The sequence below is a fragment of the Ixodes scapularis genome, unplaced genomic scaffold (genome assembly GCF_016920785.2).
Source record: "Ixodes scapularis isolate PalLabHiFi unplaced genomic scaffold, ASM1692078v2 PGA_scaffold0__279_contigs__length_252992795, whole genome shotgun sequence".
Lineage (NCBI taxonomy): Eukaryota > Metazoa > Arthropoda > Arachnida > Ixodida > Ixodidae > Ixodes > Ixodes scapularis.
The window spans coordinates 23,299,161-23,323,208 of record NW_024609835.1 but is presented as its reverse complement, the minus strand read 5'-3'; the positions used below and the strand labels follow the sequence as shown (position 1 = coordinate 23,323,208).

The 24,048-nt window shown below is 48.7% G+C and overlaps 1 protein-coding gene across 1 annotated transcript in view; it reads left to right on the top strand.

Moving 5' to 3' along the window:
* The first annotated feature begins 581 nt into the window (after positions 1-581).
* Positions 582-24,048, top strand: part of LOC8051053 (monocarboxylate transporter 10) — a 114,666-nt gene continuing 91,199 nt past the window's right edge. The window contains exon 1 of the mRNA XM_029976735.4: positions 582-1,272. Coding sequence (XP_029832595.3) covers positions 1,254-1,272 — 19 coding nt within the window. The 5' untranslated portion in view covers positions 582-1,253. The remainder of the gene's footprint in view (positions 1,273-24,048) is intronic.

Genomic DNA, 24,048 nt, shown 5'->3' with positions numbered 1-24,048 from the left:
GACTTTAAGTGCTGAGGATAAGAGGTATCGCTATTTCAAACGTCATTTTGATAAAAAAATAATAATATTAAAACAAACGGGCAGTTGTTACCTTTGTTTCACCTCGGCACAGTAGCAGGTCAAAAGTTATTGATTTCTAAATGATCAAAATTAGAAACGAGTAATACGAACCATATAGTATATATGGAGCATTAGAAACACGAATTCAGGTTCACTTAAAACAACTTACATCTTAAAAAAAGGAACTACTTATATTGACATGCACGTTTCTTATATCATATTGTGCGTCGTTCTTTTTTTTTTTTTTTTAGTATTACTACGTTTATATCTATCTATCTATATATGCGTTTCTGACGCTGGTATCTACAGACCCTCGGAACGGAGAGAACCTCTCCAGCGAAGTCGATGGAGAGCACTGTCGAGATATCCGGGTCGGTCGTACGACAGAGCCGGCGACGCCCCTCACTGCGCACGCGTCGTTCGCGGAAGCAGTCGGTGGCGAGGTGCGTGCCGCGGCTCCATCGCGGAGTGCACCACCACCGGCGCCTCCGCGTGATGTATTGCTCCGCGAGCCGCCGGCCGACTTCTCCGAGCGAGGCAGCGAGCAGTCCCTCTCTCTCATCTCTTTCGTATTCCGGCGCTCTTGTTTTTCCTTTTTTTGATGGCGCGGCACCGCTTCTTCCCCCTCCTGCCTCTCGACTCGCCGCCCCCCTCCGTGCCGGTGTGCCGCAGAGGCGGCAGCACTCATTCGCGAACGCTGGGCCGGCCAGCACGCGCGCGCACTCCCTACGTCGTCGTCGTGAGCCACCGCTCGCGCTCGGCAGCGATAGGACGTTCTCCACTGCGGTCGGTAGCCCGACCCCCCGCGAGAAAGAACCAAAAACAAAAAAATCGCCAACCTCGGACTTTGGATTGCCTCGTATCTCCGTGCCCACGGTCGCGTCAGCTGTTCCGTCGGCTGCGCCGAGTTCCTGCACCCGATGTCCGTCGTCGAGACTCGAGGGCCGGCGACGTTCTCCGGTCGGCTTCATCGCCGCCGCTTCTGATGCGGTCGTGTCCCTGTCGCCGCGGCACGGGAAGACCGTCCTGGTCGCCGAGAGCCTCGGCCTGTGGCGCCGGCCCCTCGGGACCGCCTCGCCCGGTGTCGGCGGGCTCCATTGCTCTGGGTTCGGGGGCTGTGAAGGGGATCGGCGCCGGCGTCCATTGCCGAGAAGTCTCCGAGCTCGGCTGAGCCGTGAAAGAACCGCTTCGTCATGCCACCCCTGAACATAAGTGAGTACCGTGCCTGTCGTGATCTTTCGGAGAGTTATTGATCGTGTCGCTCGCGGGATTGGACGGAGTTAGAGGGGAAGTGGGGCGCTGAAGAGCGGCGTGACGTTGTAAGTTGTAGTCTCACTGAGTTTGGAATAATGACGTAACTCTGGCAGATTACGTAATTTAACAGAGTTGAATGGACTTACTAGTCTCGTTTCTCTACATGTTTGTCCGAAAAGAAAAATCGCATGAATAAAAAAAAAATAGTTCCGATACTGTTTTATTAATTTTGTTTCTGAATGGCCTTGGACACTGACTTAATCAGAGTCGAATAGCCGCCTGTGTTACTTATGAACCCTAAGCAAGTTCGCAACACCAAGCGAAGCAACAAAACGCGGAAGTTTCAAAGCAGGGGTTTCCCCAGGATTTGAAATTAGGGGGTGGGGAGCTAAATTTTTAGGGGGGGGGGGGGAGGCATTAAGAATAGGGGAGTCGTTGCGAATCGAGGGGGTGCCATCAGAAAAACAAGAAGGGGTGTACACCCCCTTAGGGGGTGTGTAGGGAAATCACTGTTTCGAGGCAATGTGACGCGAACGGGATTTCACGCAGTTTTACAATTCGTGCCATGTGATAACAAAAAAGACTTATTGTTATTCATTGTTATTCGTTACTTTGTTAGCATCACATTAGGGTGCTAACGAATCCCGATTTTCATAACCTCAAGAATAACAACGCCGACAAAAAAGACATTGCATTATTTCTTGTATCTCCTTTTACGTGCAGACAAATCCCCCCCTCCCCCCTCAAAAAAAAAAAAAAAAGAATGTGGAATGTTTAAGGCACTCTTTACGCTCCTTCGAAAACCAAGGTGATATCGACAAAAAGGAAAAGACGGGACCTGAACAAAGAGCGAAAAAACAACGCGCCCTTTGAAGGTCCGTTTTAAATCCAGGTACGTTTAGCGACACGTGATGTTTGATTTGCTTCAGGTAATCAAGTTTAGAGGTCCATTATGATCCCCGTGCGTTTATCTAGGAGTGTCGGTCGTGGGAAAGGGGAGGGGGGTAAAAAACGTTTTGAAGGGCTCCGGGGGGGGGGGGGGGGGGGGATAAATCATCGATTGCGAATTCGAGGTGGTGTTATGGTTTTCGAGCGCGACATAATATTTGTGTAAAACCTTTCAACGGCTGCTGTCGACCTCCCATTAATGCATATCCTCAGACAAGATCATGGTTCGAGTTGGTGCTCAGAGTCAGGCAGTAAAACTTACATAATGTTTCGCGTAAACTATGGTAGGCCACTCGAGGCAGGTCAACCCGATCCCAGCGGATCTACCTGTTTCAAGGTCCTTTAGAACACGTTTGTTTTACGACTGGTATTTTTCCAACGCACCCTGACCCAAATGTCGGTGTCCTATGTTCCCGGTAGACCATCGAATTTGCAGGCTGGTGAATTGGTGTCATGGGGTACAGTCCTTCGTCCCTTCCCTCTCGTACTTAATGCCTACGTTAAAACAAATCGTTCCTTTCCAGCGGGGTTTCCGATAGCTAACGATCACGGAGCAATTACCTACACTAGGTTATCACGATTCGATCTTCAAAACTCGTTGATACGAGCGCCTCGCTTATGACTAGTTTTGCCTTGCCGACGTTTGAGGGGTAGTTGTGCAGTAACTAGCAGCGAAATGCGAACCGCCTGACCCAGTTAACAGGGTTCTTTTCGGTTTTCGCCCTTACTTAAACAGTTCGTGATGTTTGATTTGTTAACATGCGACTAAAAACTTCAGTAATCCGCCAGTCAGGACTTTTATAGGAACGTGCACCATGTACTCGAGATTCTTCTTGTCATAAACATCCCCACAAATGTTGGCTGAGAACCCATCCCCCCCGCTACTTTGTTTTGCTTGGTTGGTAATACAGCCGGAAGCCAATTCAAACTTTAAAATATGGTCTGTTATGTCAACGTTTTGCAAGCTTCATTCGACCGGTGTTGTATACAAAACTGCTAGCAATGTATCATTAACTATACGCCACTAAGTAGTAGTGACGCCATAAAAAAACGCCGGCACCATGCGCAGAGCTATCGACCTGCATATAAGAACAAGCGTTTGTGGAGAATGGGGGCGGTTTGTGCACATGTTGTCCCAGTCTGCGCCGGGAGTGTTCGCTCCACTAGCTACGATGACACACAGCCACCCACCTTCTCGCTGAGTAGAAATTGGTGGATTCCTCGCGGCACACTTGACCGCAAAAAAAGCCAAAAGTTACCACACTCCAATGTTTTTTAGTTTTTTTTTCAAAACTTGCTCGTTACTTCGACACACCACTATAATTCCTATTTGAAGCTGCTTTGCTAGTTTTGTTCATAAAAGCGAGTCGTTGTTGGCGCGGATCGTAAAATATCCCTCGTTGCATTGCATGAGCGTTGCTGGAAAGCATGCTTTTAGTTCTTTTTGCGATCTAACGATAACGGGCTGACGTAGGGTAAGAGCAGCAATTTAACTTCTATTCGGAGTATAACGTTAATGAGTCAGGAGCAAATTACATCCGCCAATTAATTTGTTTTCTTATAGTGTGGAATGTTGCGTGTGCGTCCTTACGTAATAATTTTTACATCGTATTTGCCAGAATGCCAGTTGAAAATAAATGTATTACAGTTGTGCAGCATTGGAAACATTGCAGGCCAATTTAACATTTTTGGAAATTGCATCAGCCTTATTTCGGTGCATTTTTTTTCTCGTTAATGAAGGTCTGATTTCACTATCCCACGTGATTGCGTATAAACCTCCGGAAATGTCTCAACTGCTCATCTCGGGTGTGTGCAGATGGGCTGTTCTGGAGCTTGGGGCTCGTTTAAGGGTCTGGCAACCCACTTAGTCACCCGCAGTACAGGCCGTTAGGTGGCGCAAGCTACCGCCCGCTATGAAGAGTGCAGCCATTAGCATCCATCAGAGCCGTATATGTAGAGAGTTTGGCCATTCGTTGGGAAGTATAGGAGACAAATGCGGAGGTGCCATTGGCTGAAAGCGGGCTGGGCGTGTTCCAGGGCGTCTTCAGAAATTCGAATGTGACCAACCAGAAGCCGGAAATAATACCCTGGCGGTGGTCGCGAGAAACAAACCTGATAACTGCATTGAAGTAACTCTCGATGGCTGAAAATATAGTACACGTGATGTTTCAATCACGCTCATCCAAAATGATAATGGAAGGGTGCGACGAGCGGAACGATCGACATAATCCGTACGCCAAGCGCCGAGGGCCGAGAACCTGCCGTCCGAGCGGTTACACTCTGTTCGCGCAAAACAGAGTTGAGCGGCGCATTCGTTTCTTACATCTTTCTGCATGATCATGGTGAAAACAACAAGTGCATCCTATATTCAACCACAAAGAGTTACCACACTTCACTCTTACGCGCTTCTTAGAACCATATGCGAACATAGACTTTTGATCAGAACTGTTTGCCGCTACCACCGCTAGGGGATTCTTTTCGGCTTCTGGTTGGTCAAGAGAGCATGCCAAGCCCTCTTTCCGAGTCAGACGCACGCCCTGGCTCTGCCCGTGCCTCCCATTGACCAAACTCTCTACATATACGGCTCTGGCATCCATTCAATCATCCATCCATCCAGGAGGAGCCGGCTACACTAAAACCGAATGTTCGGAAATCTTACTTGAGACAAGTCCAGCGTTTTCAATGCCAGGGCACGAGTGCGTGGCCGATCAAATCCCAGAGTGTATGCTCACTGTTTGCGGCCGGTACTCTTCAGCGCTTACTGCGCTGCTGCTTGCCGTTTGAAGACAATAGATGAGCGGCGTTTGGCAACTTCCGGTTCCTTGGGAAATTTGGTTTAGCTGTTTACAAACGACGACGATGATACGTCAGCCTGTCTAAGTATCGTTCCGAAAACTACACTGTGCAGGTTTCAGAACCATGCTTGGGCAGGCTTGCACCGCATTTTCGTCGTTTGTCAACGGTGAAACAAAATTTCCTAAGGAACCGGAAGTTCCCAAACGCGCCGCTCACCCCTCGCAGCAAGAGTGTTTGGGGACGCAGAAGCTGCTACTCCGAGTGATTGGTGTCCACACTTAAGCTACAGTCAAACGACTCGTACATTCTACAAAGGACATGGATACAAAATTATTGGCGGACTTGCCTCAAGCAGGTTCGAAGCAGTGTTGTGCCGAACGGCGTTCCAACGAGCGACCTTCCCGGAACGTCGTTCCTTTCAAGAGGTGCACGGAGGAACACCGCCGTTCCATTTTGCGTCGGTGGAACTGGAACTTGTTACAATTTCAAAGCAAAAACTAAAAAAATCTTTTTTTTTGTAATTTTACTTTAATATAGTCGGCTTTTCGGCTTTTTTTAAATTTCTTTATTAGCGACTATTTCAGCCTCTGAGTCGAGGGATGGCGAAGCATCTGAGAGACAGTCGAAAACAAAGACCTGGAACAAAAATGGGGATTGTGACGAGCCGGCACGTACAGCTCGATGTGGATATTTTCACCCACTGGCTTTTATTTTATTTACGAATTATTCGAAAAGATATTTCATCGAAATACGCGAATGTAAGGTTAGTATAATGAAATGACCCATTCCAAACTTATAAATATAACGGGGCCCTTTGGAACCATTAGGGATCTAGTAGCGGGAACCCGTTCCAAAATTAACGAGGAACGAGGCTTCGTTCCTGTTTTGGGGGAACTTGTACAACACTAGTTCGAAACATTTTGTTTTATTTTTTCTTACATATTTTTGCTTAAAAGATGTCTGCATATAGTTTTTGTATGACCAACGTGGTAGGGCAAGGAAGAATGACGCCTCAAGACACCGTCTGCACACTGTCTTTTGAATGATGCATTAGCGGTGGTACCACGGTTTTAGGGCCTCTCGGTAATAAAAGAATGTCGAACCGTATGCGGGAGTTCGGGGGAAGTTTGACTCGCAAATCAGGAACATGTTTTATGGCACAAGTTTCAGCAATATCAGCGTGTTATAGCCATGGCAAAACGACTCGGAAGAGTTGAATTGTTAGCACTTGAGCCAGATTGAACTCGAGCTCCCGATTTTAAGTCGGATAAAATTCAATATATATATAAAGAAATCGAAAGAGACAGTGCCCCCGCACAGTCTAAATCTACACGATCAAGTGGAAGGACAAACCTGGTACACGCAATTCCTGCGAGCGCGATAGTTGTGGGTCAATAAAGCTTCTTAAAAATGGAGAAAAAAAGATATCGTAAGACAAGTCAGGGCCCTGACTTGTCTTATGTGTTGACCACCGGTGGTCAACACATAACACCTCCGACTGTCTCGCAAAAATTAAACGTGAGATAGGGTGAGGAGTGGGACCCCGCCTGACGACAGAGTTTGACATCGATCTAACTTCTCGGAATCTCTCCCCCTCTCTCTTCCTCTCCGCCTCTTTTTTTTTTTTTTTTTTTCATCCCACTTTTTTTATTATTTTTTCCTCGGCGGTGTACCGGGGGGGGGGGGGCTTTGTCGGCGGAAGAAAGTCGATCGGTCCGGATACGCCTCCTCGTCGTTTTGCTGAGTCATTTCCTCGGGGTTTGCCCGAGCCTCGGAGAGCTCTGGGCCGCCATCGTTACCCTGATCGGCACCGTTTTGGGAACGGACGCTGCCATCATTGGCAGTCAGGAAGCATACATGAAGGGGGCTCTTTCGACGTTTGAGGCTTGTTTGCGCGTGGAGCAAAATACAGCTCCGTAGCCCGTAAACAATAGTTACAACTGCGTGTGTTTTTTTTTTCTCTTTTTATTGTGAAGTAGGCATTTATAAGGCGAGCGCTTTATTGTTTCTTGTAACTCGGTGCAGGTTTTCACAAGGTGGCCGGCTCGTTACATTTACGGCCACCTTCTCACACGTGACTTCGACTACAATGTTTTTAACATTATACCTAATTTACGACGTCGTCCAAAGCTTGATGAGGACGAAAGAAAAGGACGCGAAATACAATACAAAATTTATTTTATGAGGGTCTGCACAAGAAACCAAATCCATTCTGCTTTTTTGTCTGTTCAGACGGCGACACGACAGTCGGCTTCAATGGCCGTCTGGTGTCTCGGATATCGATGAGAAATCCAGCCAATGCAGTACCACCGCTAGCCTGGGATCTTTAACGTGCATCACCTTGGTCTCGCCTCAAAGCGCTATTGGAGTATTGGTTGTATACCTCGGGCCCTGTTTCGAAGTGTGTTCCAGCTGCGGGAGTACCTGCGAGAGGCTATAATCACGAACCTAGAGCTGATGATTTGTGGCTACATGCAGGGTGCTTATAGCGCTAGAGGAAACTACGAAATATGAAGACACTGGAATCTTAAAGGTGCCCTGAGGAAGTTTCTGAGATCGCCTAAATACTCCGTGGGCTCTAAGCATCCCAGAAATCCATAAATCATAACGATGCGCGGCCCATTTCTTCATTAAAAAAGCAATCAAATATCGAAATTATCTCCGGCGATTGGACGAGCATTGTAGCCAGGACGACATATGACCAGAAAAAACAGACGACATTTTGTTGAGCCTGCGACCCTAATTGCATAACTCTTACTTATCGTTCACATTTTAAGCAATAGTGGCACTGCTAATACATCATACAAAAGACAAGCTGCGGGCATTGTCTGCGTCGTGCTTCTTGTATAAGTCACATTGGTTACATGTTCGAAGCTTGCGCATGAATGAAGCAAAGGTTGCTTGTAACAAATGCTTGAGTCCTGTCCGACGACAACTCGGTCATCGTGTCCGCAGCGAACACCTTGTTTTTCGTATAATAGAGAGTTTTAGAGAACCGTTTTTGCACGTCCGAGACGGTACGAGGGGTCTTCCGGTACGAACTGCGCATGTGCTACCGCAGCGAATTCGCGCATGCGCAATGCGTGCCGGAGTGCCCATCGTACCGTATCGAATGTGCAAAAACGGGTCCCTAAAACTCCCTAATATAATATATGAGCAGTTTACCGTTTACGTGCAACTGTAAAGGTTGGTTGAGACGTTTGCGCTTTAGTGTGAACGACGGACCTTGACAGCTTACGAGGAGATGGTTGCCATGGCAACCGAGGTTCGCGCAGCACGTCGTACTTGAATGCAAGTAGTCGTAACATACTAGGTCACACTCGAACGCAAAAGCCCGAATTAGCCTTGAAATGGGTACATTTTTATTGTTTGTACGGTCTACGCTTCATAAGCATGCAAAAAACTTCGGGGGCGACTGCAACTTTAAGGTACCACTGCTTGACGCAGTCAGCGCAAACAGGACGCCGGCAGTTGCTTCGTGATCGCTTGTCTGGCGTTTTTATCGTCTAATGCCGCATACTGATTGGCTGCGGAAAGCATGCTTGGAACTCGCCATACCCTGTGTTTATTAAGATGTCTGCGAGTATAGAGTTGTTCAAAGGATGAGAACGTCAGGGAGGTCCTCCTGGTGCCCCGCTTCCGGCTTCAGCGTTCTACCTTCGATAACGCTTCGGCGTCTCGTGAACCTCCAGCGTGCACGTACTGCCAAAGCACGGCGGAAGGTAAAAATAGCGACTTGGACGTCGTGCATTTCAGGGAGACGCCCTGCCGTTCTCATCCTGGCGGTGAGTACACGCTGCTGCGTCGTGCTCTGTACGTCTACACGGCGACGCTGAGACGGTGAAGACCGCGTTCATAATTGATGCGCCCGAGCATCGGTGACCCAAGAGGATTCTCGATTGATTTTCGATGGCGCACGCTACGTCCATGGTTGCCGTGTTCGCGCCTTTTTTTAGTTTCGGAAAGAAATTCCGCCCCCATATATATGCCGCGCGATTGCGAGATGCTCTTTACACGAGGTTCGATAACCCTATTCGTGTTGCTAAGTCATCGAAAGTGAGCGTTACGCGCGAGCGCAACGACGATGTCTTCGAAATTTCGTGCGGTTGCGTAAGAACCGAGACCTCGTCATCCTGTTGACGAGAACTCGAGTCCTCCCCTGACCGGGCCGTGGGTCTCATTGTTCTCCACGTCGGTTAGAGTCTTGCGTTCTGTGCGTTCCTGACAACTGTTATAAAAGGTCGGAGCGGAGTGGTCAAGGACTCACGGAATAGTTAATGTATTATATATACTTCTGCGCTGTCTCCGATCGTGTGTCAACTTTATGTTTACGATGAAGATGCTGAAACGCGGGCTCTCGGCAGGTTTGCTCGAAACGAAGAGTCGAGGTTTATTTTTTATCCTAGCTACACGGGCATCTTTAACTGCAGTTACGTGTGACTGAGGTCCGACTTAACTGTGGTTAAAGGTGCCCGTGAAAGCGTGGAATAGTGGGCAGTAACTGCTGACCATACTTAACCATAACTGCGGTCTAGGATGCCCGTCGGACACCCTTAAGGGGTACGGAAACAAAATGAAGTGCCGCGAGCTCTCTACCCTTCGGTTCAAAATCGGTCATCTAGAAGCGCAATGCCTATCGCGCTCGTGATGTCCAGCGCCTCTGCACGGCTAAGGGTACCGTAGTTGCGAGCATTGCCGCTTGGTGGCGTCACCCATAACAATCTCGCCTAGTTGTAAAATCCGTGAACTGTACGCCCTATGGCCCATACATAGCTTGCCTGTAACGTTATTCAGGCTCATGCCGGCATCTTATATACCACGAGCGTTCGGCTCACTGTCTTAGTTTCACACCGCAGAACACTGTAGCAGAACTATAGACGTTCTTCGTTTTCTTTCGTTTTCAGTCACGTGTATTTCGTATCAGGTATGCGGTTCATAATCAAAGATCTAAATTAAAGTAAAAAAAAAAAAAAAAAAAAAAAGAAGCCGAACATGGTCAAACTTGGATTTCGGTAGTTTCGCGAAATCGCTATTTGAGACTGTCTTTGAAGGGATGCTGAACCAAACATTTCACTGTCCACAATAAGTAGAGCACGATCTTTTCACGAGCCAGCAGCCGCCGATGCGCGCGAGCACACGCAACGAAATTGACGTCATAGTCCCCCATTCTGGCTTAAGATGACAGCGAAATGTGTGGGCTCCGGACAAACGGAGAATAAAGACAGGCTTTTCATCTCCACAGTAGCAACTGGTGATAAAAGGTAGGCGATTAATTGGCATAACAAACACGTAGCGTTCACTTGTAAAGATGAAAATCCTGTCTTTATTCTCCTTTTGCCCGGAGCCCATATATTTCACTGTCATCTTAAGCGTGAATGGGGGACCATAACGTCAATTTCGTGTCGTGTGCTCGCGCATACCGGCGGCTACTGGATCGTGGGAAGACCGCGCGCCACTTCTTATGGACACTAAAATGTTGGGTTCAGTATCCCTTTAAACACACTCGTTTCATGTCGAGCAAGCCGTGACAAGAAACAATGCAGGGAAGGTCTCTAATCCGTTGCCTTGACAGACGATGCGATACGGGGAAGTGACGGGCGCATACTGTGACGACGACAACCTTAAAGAAAAAGCAAACACGGATATGACATACAGCCCCGGCAGCTCTCGCCCACTGCTTCTGCTCCTGGCACTTTCTTTCCACCCAGCTGTTCCGCGGCGCAGCGGCAGTGAACTCAGCTGAGCTGATCATTCCCGGCGTGCCTAATCACGTCGCGGGGAGAGAGAGAGGAGGGTGCACGGACGTCACTTCCGCCTCGCTTGTCGCGCATGCGCCGTAAACAGCCCTTCCTCTTCCTCCGCCGCGCCGCACTATTTTCTCTCGTCGGCACCGGGGGGTTCGAACTCCGGTGCGACCAGACGCGTTGTGGGGAGACCCCTCGCTGAGAAGTTGCGCGGTGGGTCGCCGCGGCTTGGCTCCGTCTTTTGCAGCCGCGGTCAAACGCACGCCGAGCGAGGGGCCGGCGCTATTTTCGGGGGAGGGGGTTGACGCAAACGGCGCGGGTGGTCGTGGCGGTCGCGACTGCAACTTCTGTTTACCAGGTCGATGGTCACGAAACCTACGTACGCTGTTGGATGTTTCTAACACGGGAGTGAAGACGGGAGCATTACCCGGCAAATCCTGAGAGCTGACTTCGGTGGTACCGAGAAAAAAAAGGAAGGAAAGCAGGCGAACGGTTAGGCGTGCTCGTTTTGCCACGAGGAGTTGAAGTTGCGCGAGTGCTAGTCGACTTTATTAACTTTAATACCGTAAAATGTGCGATGCCTGTGTTTTCTTGCAAGCCCTCTTAATCCAGTCATACTGCTCATACGTCAAACAAAAGAGACACAAAAAAGAGAGTGTGCTTGCATTGTCCGAGGCGTGTTTCTTCTTTGTATGACGGGGCCCTAAAAAACAAAAATAACAACTCTCACCGTCTCAGAGTGACACGGCGAGAGAAAAACTGTCACCGTGCCACTATGAGAGCAGTGTAGCCGCCACTTAAGGGCATGGGCGGCAGGCGAGCCTGTGGGGCGGGCATCTCTCGAAACGACGCGGTGATGGCTCTTTTGCATCTCACGACCGAAAACAAAAACAACAGGTGGCGAGGTCTTGGCGTCTCCGCATAACGAGCGAGGAACAGTTTTTAGCAACCGTTGCGAAATAGCGCCGGGACCGGGGTCAACGCGGCAGTAACTCGCCCGGGCGCTCGGAAGACCGCGCTAAGAATCAGGTTAGACAATGTCAGCGCCCCAGTTTTCGCAAGCGCGTTGGAACCTGGAAGCTCGCTACCCGTTTCGATCGTGTAAGTGTGTATTGTGCTTAGGACTGTCGTCCGCTTTGTTTCGAACCGAAGGCGGTCGTTCGTCTCGCTGTGATGCGCCATTGACACGTACATTAAAACCGCAGTCCTGTAATGCGCACGCATGATACAAAAGAGAAGGTGTTCGCTGCAGGTACACATGAAATGCATGAAGCGTGTTGGAAACATGTTTGCTTCATACATGTTTCCAACATGTCTGAACACAGTTTTCGTACGACCGACGGGATACGGCCGTAACACAAGGAATGCGTCAGGCAGTGTCTGCAGTAGCGCGGCTTTAGTGTCCCGAAAACTCACGAGGAAAATATTCACAAGCTGACGGATGCTCCATCGATGAGTTTTTCTTCGACGAAGCGCCCTGTCACTGACAGTGAAGCGAAGGCCTCGCGCGTGGCCGTCGTTCTTTCGTGTACGTTGCACCGTGTTCGAGAAGATAGGGTGTAATTTTTCGAGATTCGAGGATTTTTTCTCGAATACGCAGATCTCGGAACTTCCACGCAAATAGGATGAAGTTTACCGGAGATATTTATTTATTTAGGTTATCCCGCAATTCCCGAAGCCCATCATCGCGAGAGGGTTGTCAAAGTGCACGATCATTTTCTAGGAACACGTTCTGCACGTACACACAAACATACAAGCACTAATAATCTCGGCTCTCATGGAAAGACGAACAGTGTGATGGCTGATAACGTAGAAAAGTAAGCATTTAATCACCGCTCGTTTAATAAACATGTAAAATATATTCATTCGAAATATTACCGAGTAGCCGTGGTTTGCGTGAACTTTCTCAGGCTTTCCTGCTCTTGCACAATTTGACGCGGAAGCAAACGCCGCTCTCCGCCACGACTATTCAATGCCTTACTTTTCTCGACTCCGTTACTTTCTGGGTACTCCGAAAAATTTGTGATGATAATAATCGTATTCGCATAGTCGCTTTAAAGCAGAACGGTGCCCGAGACTAAAGCTAAGTTCTCTTCCGATAAAATAAATCGGAAGTAAACGAAAACCTAGCGCCTCTGAATGCCCGATAAGTGTGGCTGGCAGAAGTAGAATGCTCGATGGCGTTACAACCAGCGGTATTAGTTATACCGGGAAAGAAAGAAGAGGCGACGCGCGAGGTGAATGACAATCACGGCGGCATTTCATCCGAAGCCCGGACAACGGAGCGGCGCGTGTTGTTGACCTCGTGGCGCGGAAGCTCGCGGCAACACGGCGTCGCGTATGGCAACGGCGAGTAACCGCCAGCTGCCGGCCGCGATGGAACGAAGCTGCCGGCGCTCGGTTACTCACATCCCAGCGCCTCGTTTAAAGCGGGGATTGACTCATCCACCGACGAACCCGGACCGCTTCTTGGAAGCGAGCAACCCAGAGCGGATCTAAGTGCCACCCTTGTTTCGACAACTCGCGACAGCAGCACAACGGCGCGCAATGACTTGCCCTATTGCCGAAGCGCGAAGCAATAGACCCTCTTCAAACGTCGATCAACTTGGAGCAATCGCCACTAACGGCGAATAGGTTTTTCACCCGAATGTATGCGCGCCGAACGCCGACGCCGAAATCGCGTCCAATGCGTGCTCAGAGTGTGTGCCCCAAATATGTCAGCCTCGTAGCATTGGGGCTGCAGGGCGCGCACTTTAGGAAAAGGGTATTTTTGGAGTGAGAAGTTATTCCGCAAGGTGGCTCGAGCCTCGTCCTTCTTTTGTAGAAGAATGGGTACGTTGGATTCGAAGTCACTACTCGGGTTTCTAGAGAGAGTTTTAGTCGATCGTTTTGATACCTCCGATAACGGTACGCGAGAGAGATACGATGCCTGCGCGGCAAAGGCGAAAGTGGGGTATCGGGCATCGGAGTTGTCGGAGCGATCTACTAAAACTCCCAATAATACGGTAACAGTCCCTGGAGAAGGGGAGCAAGGGGGAAAATGGACAAACACAAATCTCCAAACATCTATCGTCATTCTTCTCCAGATCGCTTGCACCTTCGCATTATTTGCATTATCATCCCAATAACACGATCGTTACCTGCGCAGGAATCCCGCTCTGTATAATTATCCATCTTTGAACACGTTCGTTGGGGCGAATCTGGTATTACAGCTTTTGGCTTCTGTGTTTTTGTCGGCATCGTATCTGCCTACTTACTGGACGCAGCCCTGCTGTGTTTCCTCAGACTATGTGCCAACATAGGGAATATAAAGGGCGGCCATCGTTCCTTCGCGCCTATACTTACGATTATAAATTGCTCATGACACGAGTATTACCAGTCACAACCCCACGCACGTGAGAGTAAAACAAAAACTTTCAGCCTTTCCACTCTGGTGAAGAAGAAAGACCAGCGAGGCTGTACTGTGGTGGGAATGAATTAATGGCCGGCCGCAAGTCGGCAAGTCAGAGTGGAAAGGCTGGGAAGGTTGCCGCCGTTGCTCATAGATGGCGGTAGCTGTCCAGAGTTTTGTGTCATCATTTGTTTGCTGGCGGACACAATCCTACAGACATGTAAACATGTAAACAAAAATAAAAAGCACGTAAACAAATACTCTGTTACGTCGCGCCGCTGAACGGCGCTACCGTAGCAACCCTCGCTCACACTGAGACGTTGCATAGGGGCATTCGACCAGGTCATAGCATCCAGTGCGAACCTCTATACATTCGATAATGGTTTATATGTCTCCTAAGCCTCGAGCGTGCGATCGCACAAGAATACACGGCGGATGACGACAAGCGCGCCTGCTGGAGACCGTGGGCTTCTGAATGAAGCGCTTTGGCGTTCTCCTCTTTGCCGCCTCAGTTGAAAGGAACCTTAGTTCCTATATTTTGTTTTTAGGGCGCCTTCAAACAGTTGTTGGTGCTGCTGTCAAAGTCACGGTGACAGACGCATTTCAAATCCTCGAAGGGGTACGGCTCGGGGAACGATTCACAGATGTGTTTTTAACGAGGTTCAAAGTCAAGCGCTCTTTTCGGGCACGTGTCGCGAGGCGAAGGTTGCGAGATATCGTTAGGAGCGGGAAAGACTTTCGAGGTCCAGGAAGCAACATATAGGGGCGACAATCAACGGAGGCCAGGTTGCGGATTGCATTAGGTACCTACGACGCAGACAGAAACCTGCCGCGACCTTCGAAACCATGTCGCTTCGCCGAAATATGAAAGCACGCGGATACTTACGCGTATACTTACAAAAAGGCAGAAAGTTAGGCGAGTTGTTGATTTTTGGTTACCCTACAAGGTAAAATAGCAGAAAAAAAAGAAGAGACATAAGACAAGAAAGGCACAGACACAGCGCAGTGTCTGTGCGTTGATTGTTTCTTGTGGCTCAATTTTTTTTCTCGTTTTTTTACCTTTTAAGTATTTTTAGAGCTTTACAAATGAATCGAAAGAAAATGTACCAAAATGAAACTTTTGTAGGTCTAAATTTCCGTTTATTTATTTATTTATCTTTTTTTTTTAAGAAGAAGAATTACAGTGTGATGATAAACCTTAGCGGTAAACAACACCGAACTTACAAAAGAGTTTTTTTTTTTTAAATTTCCGGTTAACTGGGTGAAAAAAGACGGTTCTGATGAAAAAAATTTTGATACACACAAAATTTAGATAGATGCGGTAGCTACGCCTCGACGTAAGCAACCCTAAGATTTAGGCGATCATTTTGACGTGGCACAAGTTTTGGGATGCCCACCCCAAAGGAAATTGGTTCAGTGGTTCTCCATCATTTTATCACGCATTTCAGCAAGATCGCCAGTCGTCACGGACGTTCTTCCCTGACTCCTATCAGCACGGACGTCTGTCCGTTATCCTCCAAATTTCGCGCAGTTTCCTTCATTTGCGTTACAGGTATGTGGCGACTGGAGATCTTGCTGATGCGCGGTGGAAGGACTGAGAGCCGAGGTGGCAACCTTCTTTGGGGAGGGCATCTGAAAGCTTGAACAACGTCTTGATAAATATCGAAATCTGCGGGATGATTACCTGGAAAAGTAACAACTCTGTGTATCGAGAGTTTGTGCGTATTAAAACGTTTTTCGTGGATCCTGTTTTCTTTTTACGCAGTTCATCTGAGGTTGAAAAAGAAAAAAAAAACAGTCTTTGTACAGATTGACGAAATGGGTCTAGAGACCTTCTTGTTAATGTTACAACATTTCCAATAAGAAATACAGGAGACAAAGGTTACGGAGGTCGCCGATGCAGCGATGCGAGTAACGAGCGAATTCGATCGACGAGGCAGTTTGACGCATGCTGCAGAGTTGCAACCGAAAACGGGCAGCAACGGCTTTATAATGAAGTTGATCGTATCGGTCGATTGAGGGACATCTTCAGTGCTTGCAGACTGCACGCCTCGTGAGATGCCTCGGATCAGGGGAGGATTCGTGGGTCAGACTTCGGGGGGGGGGGGGGGGGGGGGGGCGGGGGGGGGGGGGGCGGGGGGGGGGGGGGCAGGGTCTGCGAAGAGATTTAACGATACGAACCTATTTGTTGTGATATCACCGAATGTTGGACATTTCTTCAGGAAACAACTAGTGTATGTCGCTTTTCCCCCCAAAAAAAGGTAACCCTTAAACAGCTTGAAAAGAGGGGGCGGTCACCCCTTCCCCCCGCCCTCCTCTTTCTTAAACCTCGCTCCCCCCCCCCCCCCCCCCCCCCCCCCCCCGCACACACACAAGTTGATTTTGGGAGCTTAAGTGCCAGGCTATCGAAAGGCATCTGGCACGCCCCACCTAAGGAGTAGTCGTTAATTTCAATCAAAATCGAATTCTTTATTGCCGCCTCGCCGCAAATTTTGTTACGCTGCGCCTTGTCCTCAATAATCCTCCGTCAGAATGCAAGCTCCTGGGCCGGTACTTCAATCCACCACCTGTAGAGTCCGACACCTTGCCTCATAGCTGTTTTTCTTGACAACTTGCATTTGAAAAAGTCTGCAACTTTGCTTTCCTACAGAACACAAGGACAGTCAATCACGGCGAACAATAGAAGGATCCCAGCGTGTGACGAAGCTTGGAATATATACTAAAACGTGCGCAGGGACGACGTGCATAGGCGCTTCACGTGCTCACTGCCCTGCTCACGTCGCTTCTTTTTTTAATATACATATACTTGTATTTTGGGTTTCATCACTCGATGGGATCTTCCTATTGTTCGCCGTGATTGGCTACTTTCGTGTTCTGCAGGGAAGTGAACTCGCAGACTCTTCTTAGAGCTTGGTGCAGTGTCGGAGTCGTCGAAGTGACTGGGCTGCCAGCGACTTCGTCGTCATCGGGGTTGCGTCAGGCTTTCCATTTCTTGGTCGCTATTTCACTTCCGCAGAGCGCAGTTTCCGGTGAGAAATCACTGCCTCGCTTCCCGGATGTGAGCCGATGATCGAACGCACGCAACGATGCCGAAGATTTCGCGATGAAGGCGAGTGCCTGGGTATTTAGAGCGATATTCGAAGCAATACAAAAAGAAAGCCGCTGCGACAGAAACTCACCCACACGCGCGCACACACACACACGCTCACGCATACACACACAAACTTACACGTACACATATACGGGCTCGCACACACACTGGAGCCCATGCATGCATATAATTATTCAAATATAATCATGGGCATGTGTATTGACCGTTAACACCGAACTTTATCGAATGAATGTTTGACGTTGTTATTTATTTAAGCGAAAAGTTTCCGCAATAACTACGCACAGGCATGCGCAGAAAAGAAAAATTGTGGTAGACATCTCTGCTGGGACGTACTTCTACTGCTGCACGAGACGAGGGCTTGCGGCCCTAATTGGCTGAACCAGCCCTGGCTTATTATAGCTTAGAATAAAAATAAGCACTAAAGGACCGGGAGGAAGCCTTCCTGTTGCTTCATTCAGCTTACCTTAATTACACAATCGCGTGAGTGATGCGTTCGGTCGATGACACCGGTCGAGGCTGTGCGAATACGAACAACCAGAAGTGCTCCGCTTCCCCAGAGAGGGTGCGTATTTAAACGATGTCTGTTCGCTGCAATACGCGAGGGGCGGTCGCTTTGTAGCGCCAGCGCATGCATACTTTCTAAGAAATGCTTGCGCGTCTACTTAGCCGCAAAACACTCAAAGAGCCAATCTCTGCGATATACGAAATCAGCTCAGCGAATGATGAGGCGGTACATCCGTTTAGACCTAAAAATTAAGCTTGCTCTGTGGCATTACGCGGTGTAAAGCGTCATGCTTGCAGTGCATAATGTCACAGGCTCACAGCGCAGACTTAATTTTTAGGCCTAAACAAATGTTCCGCCTCATCGTTCGCTGAGCTGATTTCGTATATCGCAGAGATTGGCTCTTCGGGTGTTTTGCGGGTAAGTAGACGCGCAGAGGTTTTTTTAGAGTGTGGCAAGCGCTACCGGAATTGCCGTGCTAGGTGCGGGGATATGTGATCCAAACTGCGAAAGAGGGTATTATAGGGGACTAATCGTAACGATCGGGCGGCTAATTAAGAATATATGTTAACTAACGTCTTAATTATAGAAAATAAACACGTGGCTCTAATTCGAAACTTGCTGAGCGTCATCAAACATCGCTGCATGAGTCAATGTGAGAAAGACTCGGAGCACGTGGGGAGCACGGTGGAGCACCAAAGTTACTCGTGCAGCGAAAGCAAGACTACCGGAGCAATAACACGCCCGCGCGTTTTTTTTTTTTTTTTTTTGTCTCTTAATTATAGCCTTAGCCTTCTAGTACGAGTGGTAACCTTAGCGTACAACTGCGCTCCCCACGCGCTCAAAATCTTTCTCAAAATTATGTACTTACTAGTTTTTGATGATGCTCAGCAAGTGTCTCGTTGACACCATGTGCCTATTTCCACTGAATTAAAAGTTAATTAACAAGTTTTAGTTAATTATTCAACTTATAGTGACAATTAGCCCCCTCTATGATGTTCCCTTGGCACCTGTATTTTTTTCTTATCAGTATAAGATAAATGTGTTATCTAGAGCGCGAGTATTTTATATTTTCATGCGATCAATCCGAACTGCAGATGGCAGCAAAAATAACGGAGTTATATCGAAGCCGATTAACAGTTTCCCACCGACGCCTGCTGCCGCCGTGCTTTGCTGAAGTGTAGTGTCTCTAAAGCCGGGGTCACTCTGCTTATGCATCATACAAGAGACAGACTGCATACAGATTCGAACGCGAGCCGCAGTGATATCCGCGCGCTTCGAATGCCGCGTGCCAATGGGTTCAAGAAGAAACTTGGCACGCGGCATTCGAACCACGGATATTGCAGTGACTTGTATTTGTAAACGTTCTTTTGTATGATGTAGCAGCAGGGTGATCCCGGCTTAAGCGTTCATACATCCAATTTGATGAAGCCGGCATTTGTTACGGTTGACTGGATTTCGGGTTTCTTTCTTTTTGATATCAGATTCTGTAGAGGTCTGGTTTGACTTAGAAATCAAACAAAATAAGAGCAAAGAAAAAGACAACCCCTTAGAGTGCAGGCGAGTTGGTATTTGTGAACATGAAGTCAAACCCAAATACTGGGGGAGAACAAAGGTACAACAGAAAGTGGGCAGAAAAAAAGAGACGCAGCGTCTCCAGTGTTGTCTGTCCCATTTTTTGTCCTGTCCTTCTGTTTCCTTCTGTTCTTCTGTTTTGCCCTTGTCTCAAGGTATAACACTATGTTTTAAATTAAATTAGATACTTTTGAAGCGAGCACGTTTGTATAATAGTGCATGAAGAGAAAGGCCCCAAGTAGGGTTCCTTCACCCGCCCTTTGCTTAAGGTGATGGCATCTGGCCGGCCATCTTAATCCGAGCACTTTTTTTCTTTCTTTCTTTTCTTTGTTCCGAAGCGCGTGAAACAGAGTCATCCCGCGTGCGCTCTTGGCGCTGACTGCTACGGCGACATTTTATTCTCTGCGATTTCTTCGTATATCCCCCTGAGCGCGTGCTGTCGGCATCGGGTACTTCAAAGAATGGCATCACCCTGAACCGAAGGACATTGAGGAACCAGAAGAAGGCCGTGTATTAAGACTTCCGAGTGCGATTCCCCCCAAACACAGCCAACGTCTTCAAGAATCTGAACGCATTCATTCTTTCGAAAGTTCGGGCGCGCGAACTCCGAACACGTTATGTGCGCCTGGGCGCCCGGATGACGGCGCTTGATCAGCAGAATGCAGAGCACGTATTCGTAACACGCAACGCTCGTGCCGTAACAAAGGGGCGCCGAGAGCGTCAACACCGGTCTTCCTTTCTCCGGGCGAGCGCACGCCTTCGTAATGCGCTTTCTCGCGCGTTACGTATACCCGCAACGGTTCACTACGCTCGCAGGGCACCCGAATGCAATCGGACACGTGACGCGGCACGGGATCGGCGCGGTCGTTACCCAAGAGCCCTTCGAGCTAACCGGTAGAGACAGCTTGTTTCCCCGAAGATTTTCGTTTCTACGTGCTCGTCAAGAAGCCACCTTTCTACATAAGCTCTGGAGCTTTTCGGGTCCTTTGTGCGCTGACAAGCGAACAGCGACGGCCTTCGGCTGAGTTTGTGGCCCTGCAGAGTTATGTCTACATCGAGCTAGAGGCAGTGACAAATTCGCCCAAAACGAATTCACTATTGACGCCCCCCCCCCCCCCCCCCCCCCTCCTTTCCTCATTTTCTTTAACGCTAGCAACAACAACCCTCGCAACGTTGAACCTCTATATTCCGTTTCATCTTACGATGAACCGCAGCTGGGACTATGACCTACGCCAGCCAATCAAACGCCTTGCCTTTGGATCACGTGACTACACGTTCCGCGCATTGATACCTCAAGGTCACTCGTCAGTCACATGGCATTGGAGTGATTCGTAGCGTTCGCTGAGGTTGGTTCATCGTGAGTTTAAACGGAGTATATACAGGCGGCGTTCAACGGCATATATGAGTGCGCCTAGTTTCCCGTTTGCTTCGTTTTAAGGCGCGAGGAATGAATTCTTACGCAGTTTGTTTTCGCGTATTTAATGAGCCCCTTAGTACGCATTCACTCTACATCATACGAGACATGCTCTGCGGACACTGTCTGGGGCATTCCTTGTGTGACTGTCCCGTAAAATTGGGCATGCAAAATTATCTGCAGATGTGTTTGAAGCATTAATGAAGGAAACAAGCTTCGACGATTCTTGAGGCGCAGATAATTATGTCATCGTGTCGCCAGGAGCACTTTCGATACGATGAAGGGGCGGTGTGTCGGCGACTCGACAGCCGCATTCTCCTTTTCACCCTACGATGAACCGCGGCGAACGCCAAAACCATCGGAGCCAATCTAACGCCGTGTGAGTGTCACATGACGTTCGGCCCTGCGACGCGTGGGGTACGCAATCGCGCAATCCGGAGTGCAAGTTCGTCTGCATCCTTTGCAGGGGTTGTGGTGTCGTCGTCAGAACGCCGAGCTCTGATTGGCTTTCATTGAAGGACAGTTGGTAGACCTCGAAGCAAGCTGCCTCGAGGTCTACCCACTATCCTTTATTCAGATCCAGTCAGGGTTCGGCGTCTTTCTGACGTCACCACAACCCCTGCAAAAGAGGCAGACGAACTTGCGCTCCACATAGACTCCCCGTCCCGATAACAACGAACCTCCGGATATTTACAGATTCGCAAGAGGCGGTGAAGGAATGTAGAATAAGAAACAGTCCAAGCCGGATAGTCCGCTCGACAAAGAAACTTGCTTCTCAACTAGTTTCAAGAGGCATCACCGCAAGAATTGCATGGGCTCCCGGTCACGCGAGCATACCCGGCAACGAACAGGGACATCGCCTGGCCCGCGCGTCGCTTATTCTTCCCCGCGGTTCGGACGACATACCTGCATCACAGCATGACCAAGGGTACGGCCACGCTTGCGATCGGGCACAGGCCTACTGGGAACCACAAGAATATGATCCAGACGAGGTTCGGGCCAAGATCAGAGAAGACTACCTAGCAAAACTCGAAGACAACCTCCCCGAAAACCCAGACCCGCTCCCTTGCACGGGTTTTGGAAGACGGGCGAGAGTTCTCCTGACTCAAGTGAGGACGGACACCGCACCAACACCAGCGCGCGTCACATCTTGGAGCCAAGAAAAAAGATCCGGAACTTGCTCATAGTGCAACATGGGCGTCAAGGCAGACATTTTTCACTTGGTGTGGGAGTTTTCAGAGTACAAAGACATAAGGGCAAAACATCGACCAACAGACATCGCATCTATGGAGGGGTGGACACATCCACCAGGCTCCGAGAGTGACAGACGAAGAGTCTTGAAAGGTCTCCTGGATTTTATCTATGAGGCCAAGCTGGACATGTTTATTTAGATTTAGTTACCTTTCCTTAGTGCCAGCGTCTAGATCTTGATATCACAGGCGCACTCCCTCATACCTTTCCCTCTTTTCTTCCTTTTTTTTCTTTTATTTTTCTTCTTCTATGGCATTAAACGTTTTCTGACTGACTTCGCTGCGCTGAATTGACTGGGGTGGCTCGTATACATCTAGAGCCACTAAATGAGCTGCGCTTAGAGTATCGGCACTTCGTTCCCCGACATTGTTGTGGGCGCCGCCATTTTGGTATTTGTGCTGAGCAGACGCAACTGCCGTTCTTCATGATTCAAAAGTGAGACTTCCTCAGCATTAGATTCGGTGTTAGGAAGCTCATGTAATATTGCTTTGCTCTGCCGCGAACTGTTTAAACATTTATGGAGGGCGGAAAAGCGTTTCCTGTGATTTGAGATAAAGCTTCAGAGAACTGGCAACCATGATTTTAAGCCACAATATAACCGAGTGTTGTTACTCTGAAGCGTAGCTTATTTAGGGGTACTATACACATCAACCACGCTATCACGGAGCACCGTGTTTCGATGCTCTCTTCAGTGGATCGTTGTAACCCTTCTCAAAGAATATCGCCTTGCGGTCGTGACTCGGTGAAAGAACCCGTTGCCGGGTGTTCGTGGCCATACACGAATATCGCCACACAGTGTTAAAACGCGGAAAGCCAGCGACTGTGTATAGGAGCGCGCGGGAACCACGAAAACTCACAAAAAACTATTAGCTCCGAGATGCCGAACGCTATACGACTGCCTGACCCTGAAAGGCGAACGCGTGCCGCTCGTAGGGTTAGTTCGCAGCTCGGCGGGGGAACTCCCCGCTAAAGGTGCGCGATGCTGCGATACAATGGGAATCCCCCCTGCACTTTTCGCTAGATTGAAAGAGTTTTCGCGGCGTTGTGAGATGCAGGGGAGCGAGCTCGTGGATTCACCGATCTCTTTCCCCTCGCGAGTGTTCCCGTTAAACGGACTTATAAAGCACGGACTGGGAAGCGTTGCCCTCTTGTCTTTTTCCTTGGTACCACCGCATGCAGCTGTTATGATGGCCATGCGATTGAAGGATCAAACCCGGATAGATGTCTGTTTTTGAATAATATAAGCGACTCGGTCGATTTTTCGTATCGCGTGCGCAAAAATCGTTTTTGTGCCGTGCGAGTGAGTGCTTGAAAGGCGTGTGGATGCGTGGAGTGCCTCCACGGAAATATTTACTACTAAAATAAATAAATAAAAAAGATTTTATCTCGTATCACGACAAATACGCTAAAATACATTTAGAAAAATTCTTTTTGATGCTATTAAAAGCAGGTTAAAGGCAAGTGTGCTTCAAGAAAAGGTGGAAAAAAAGACGATGATAAGCATCTCATGTTTCACATAATTATCACAAATATCTAGGCTTTGATCACATATTTTAACTGGGATACTGTGGCTCGTATCAGGACCACTCATTGATACGCGATATTTCTGTGTTTTAGGGAAGAAATTGGCCTCGACGGGGGAAAGCGAAGATCCCTATAAATATTGACAAGTCAAGAAACCCAAGTCGTGGCTTCGAATATATTCAAGTATTTCGCTTGGTAATTCGTTCGTCGCCATTTTTATCCGCTGATGCTGCACCCACATGACCCTAAGAACGATAATAAGATGCTGGGGGCTCCCCGCGCCCCCTCTCGGTGACTCTAGCACAACTCCAAATGGTCTGCCGGCCACCCTCCATTGTTTAACGGATCGAACTCTTGGGCGGTCGCGTTGACTCGCAAACGAGACACGGTTCACGACTCGTCCGGAATCCGGCATTGTTAATTCTAGATGCAAAGCGTACACCTTTCATTTCAGGCGCTCGACCATGGAAGCTCGCA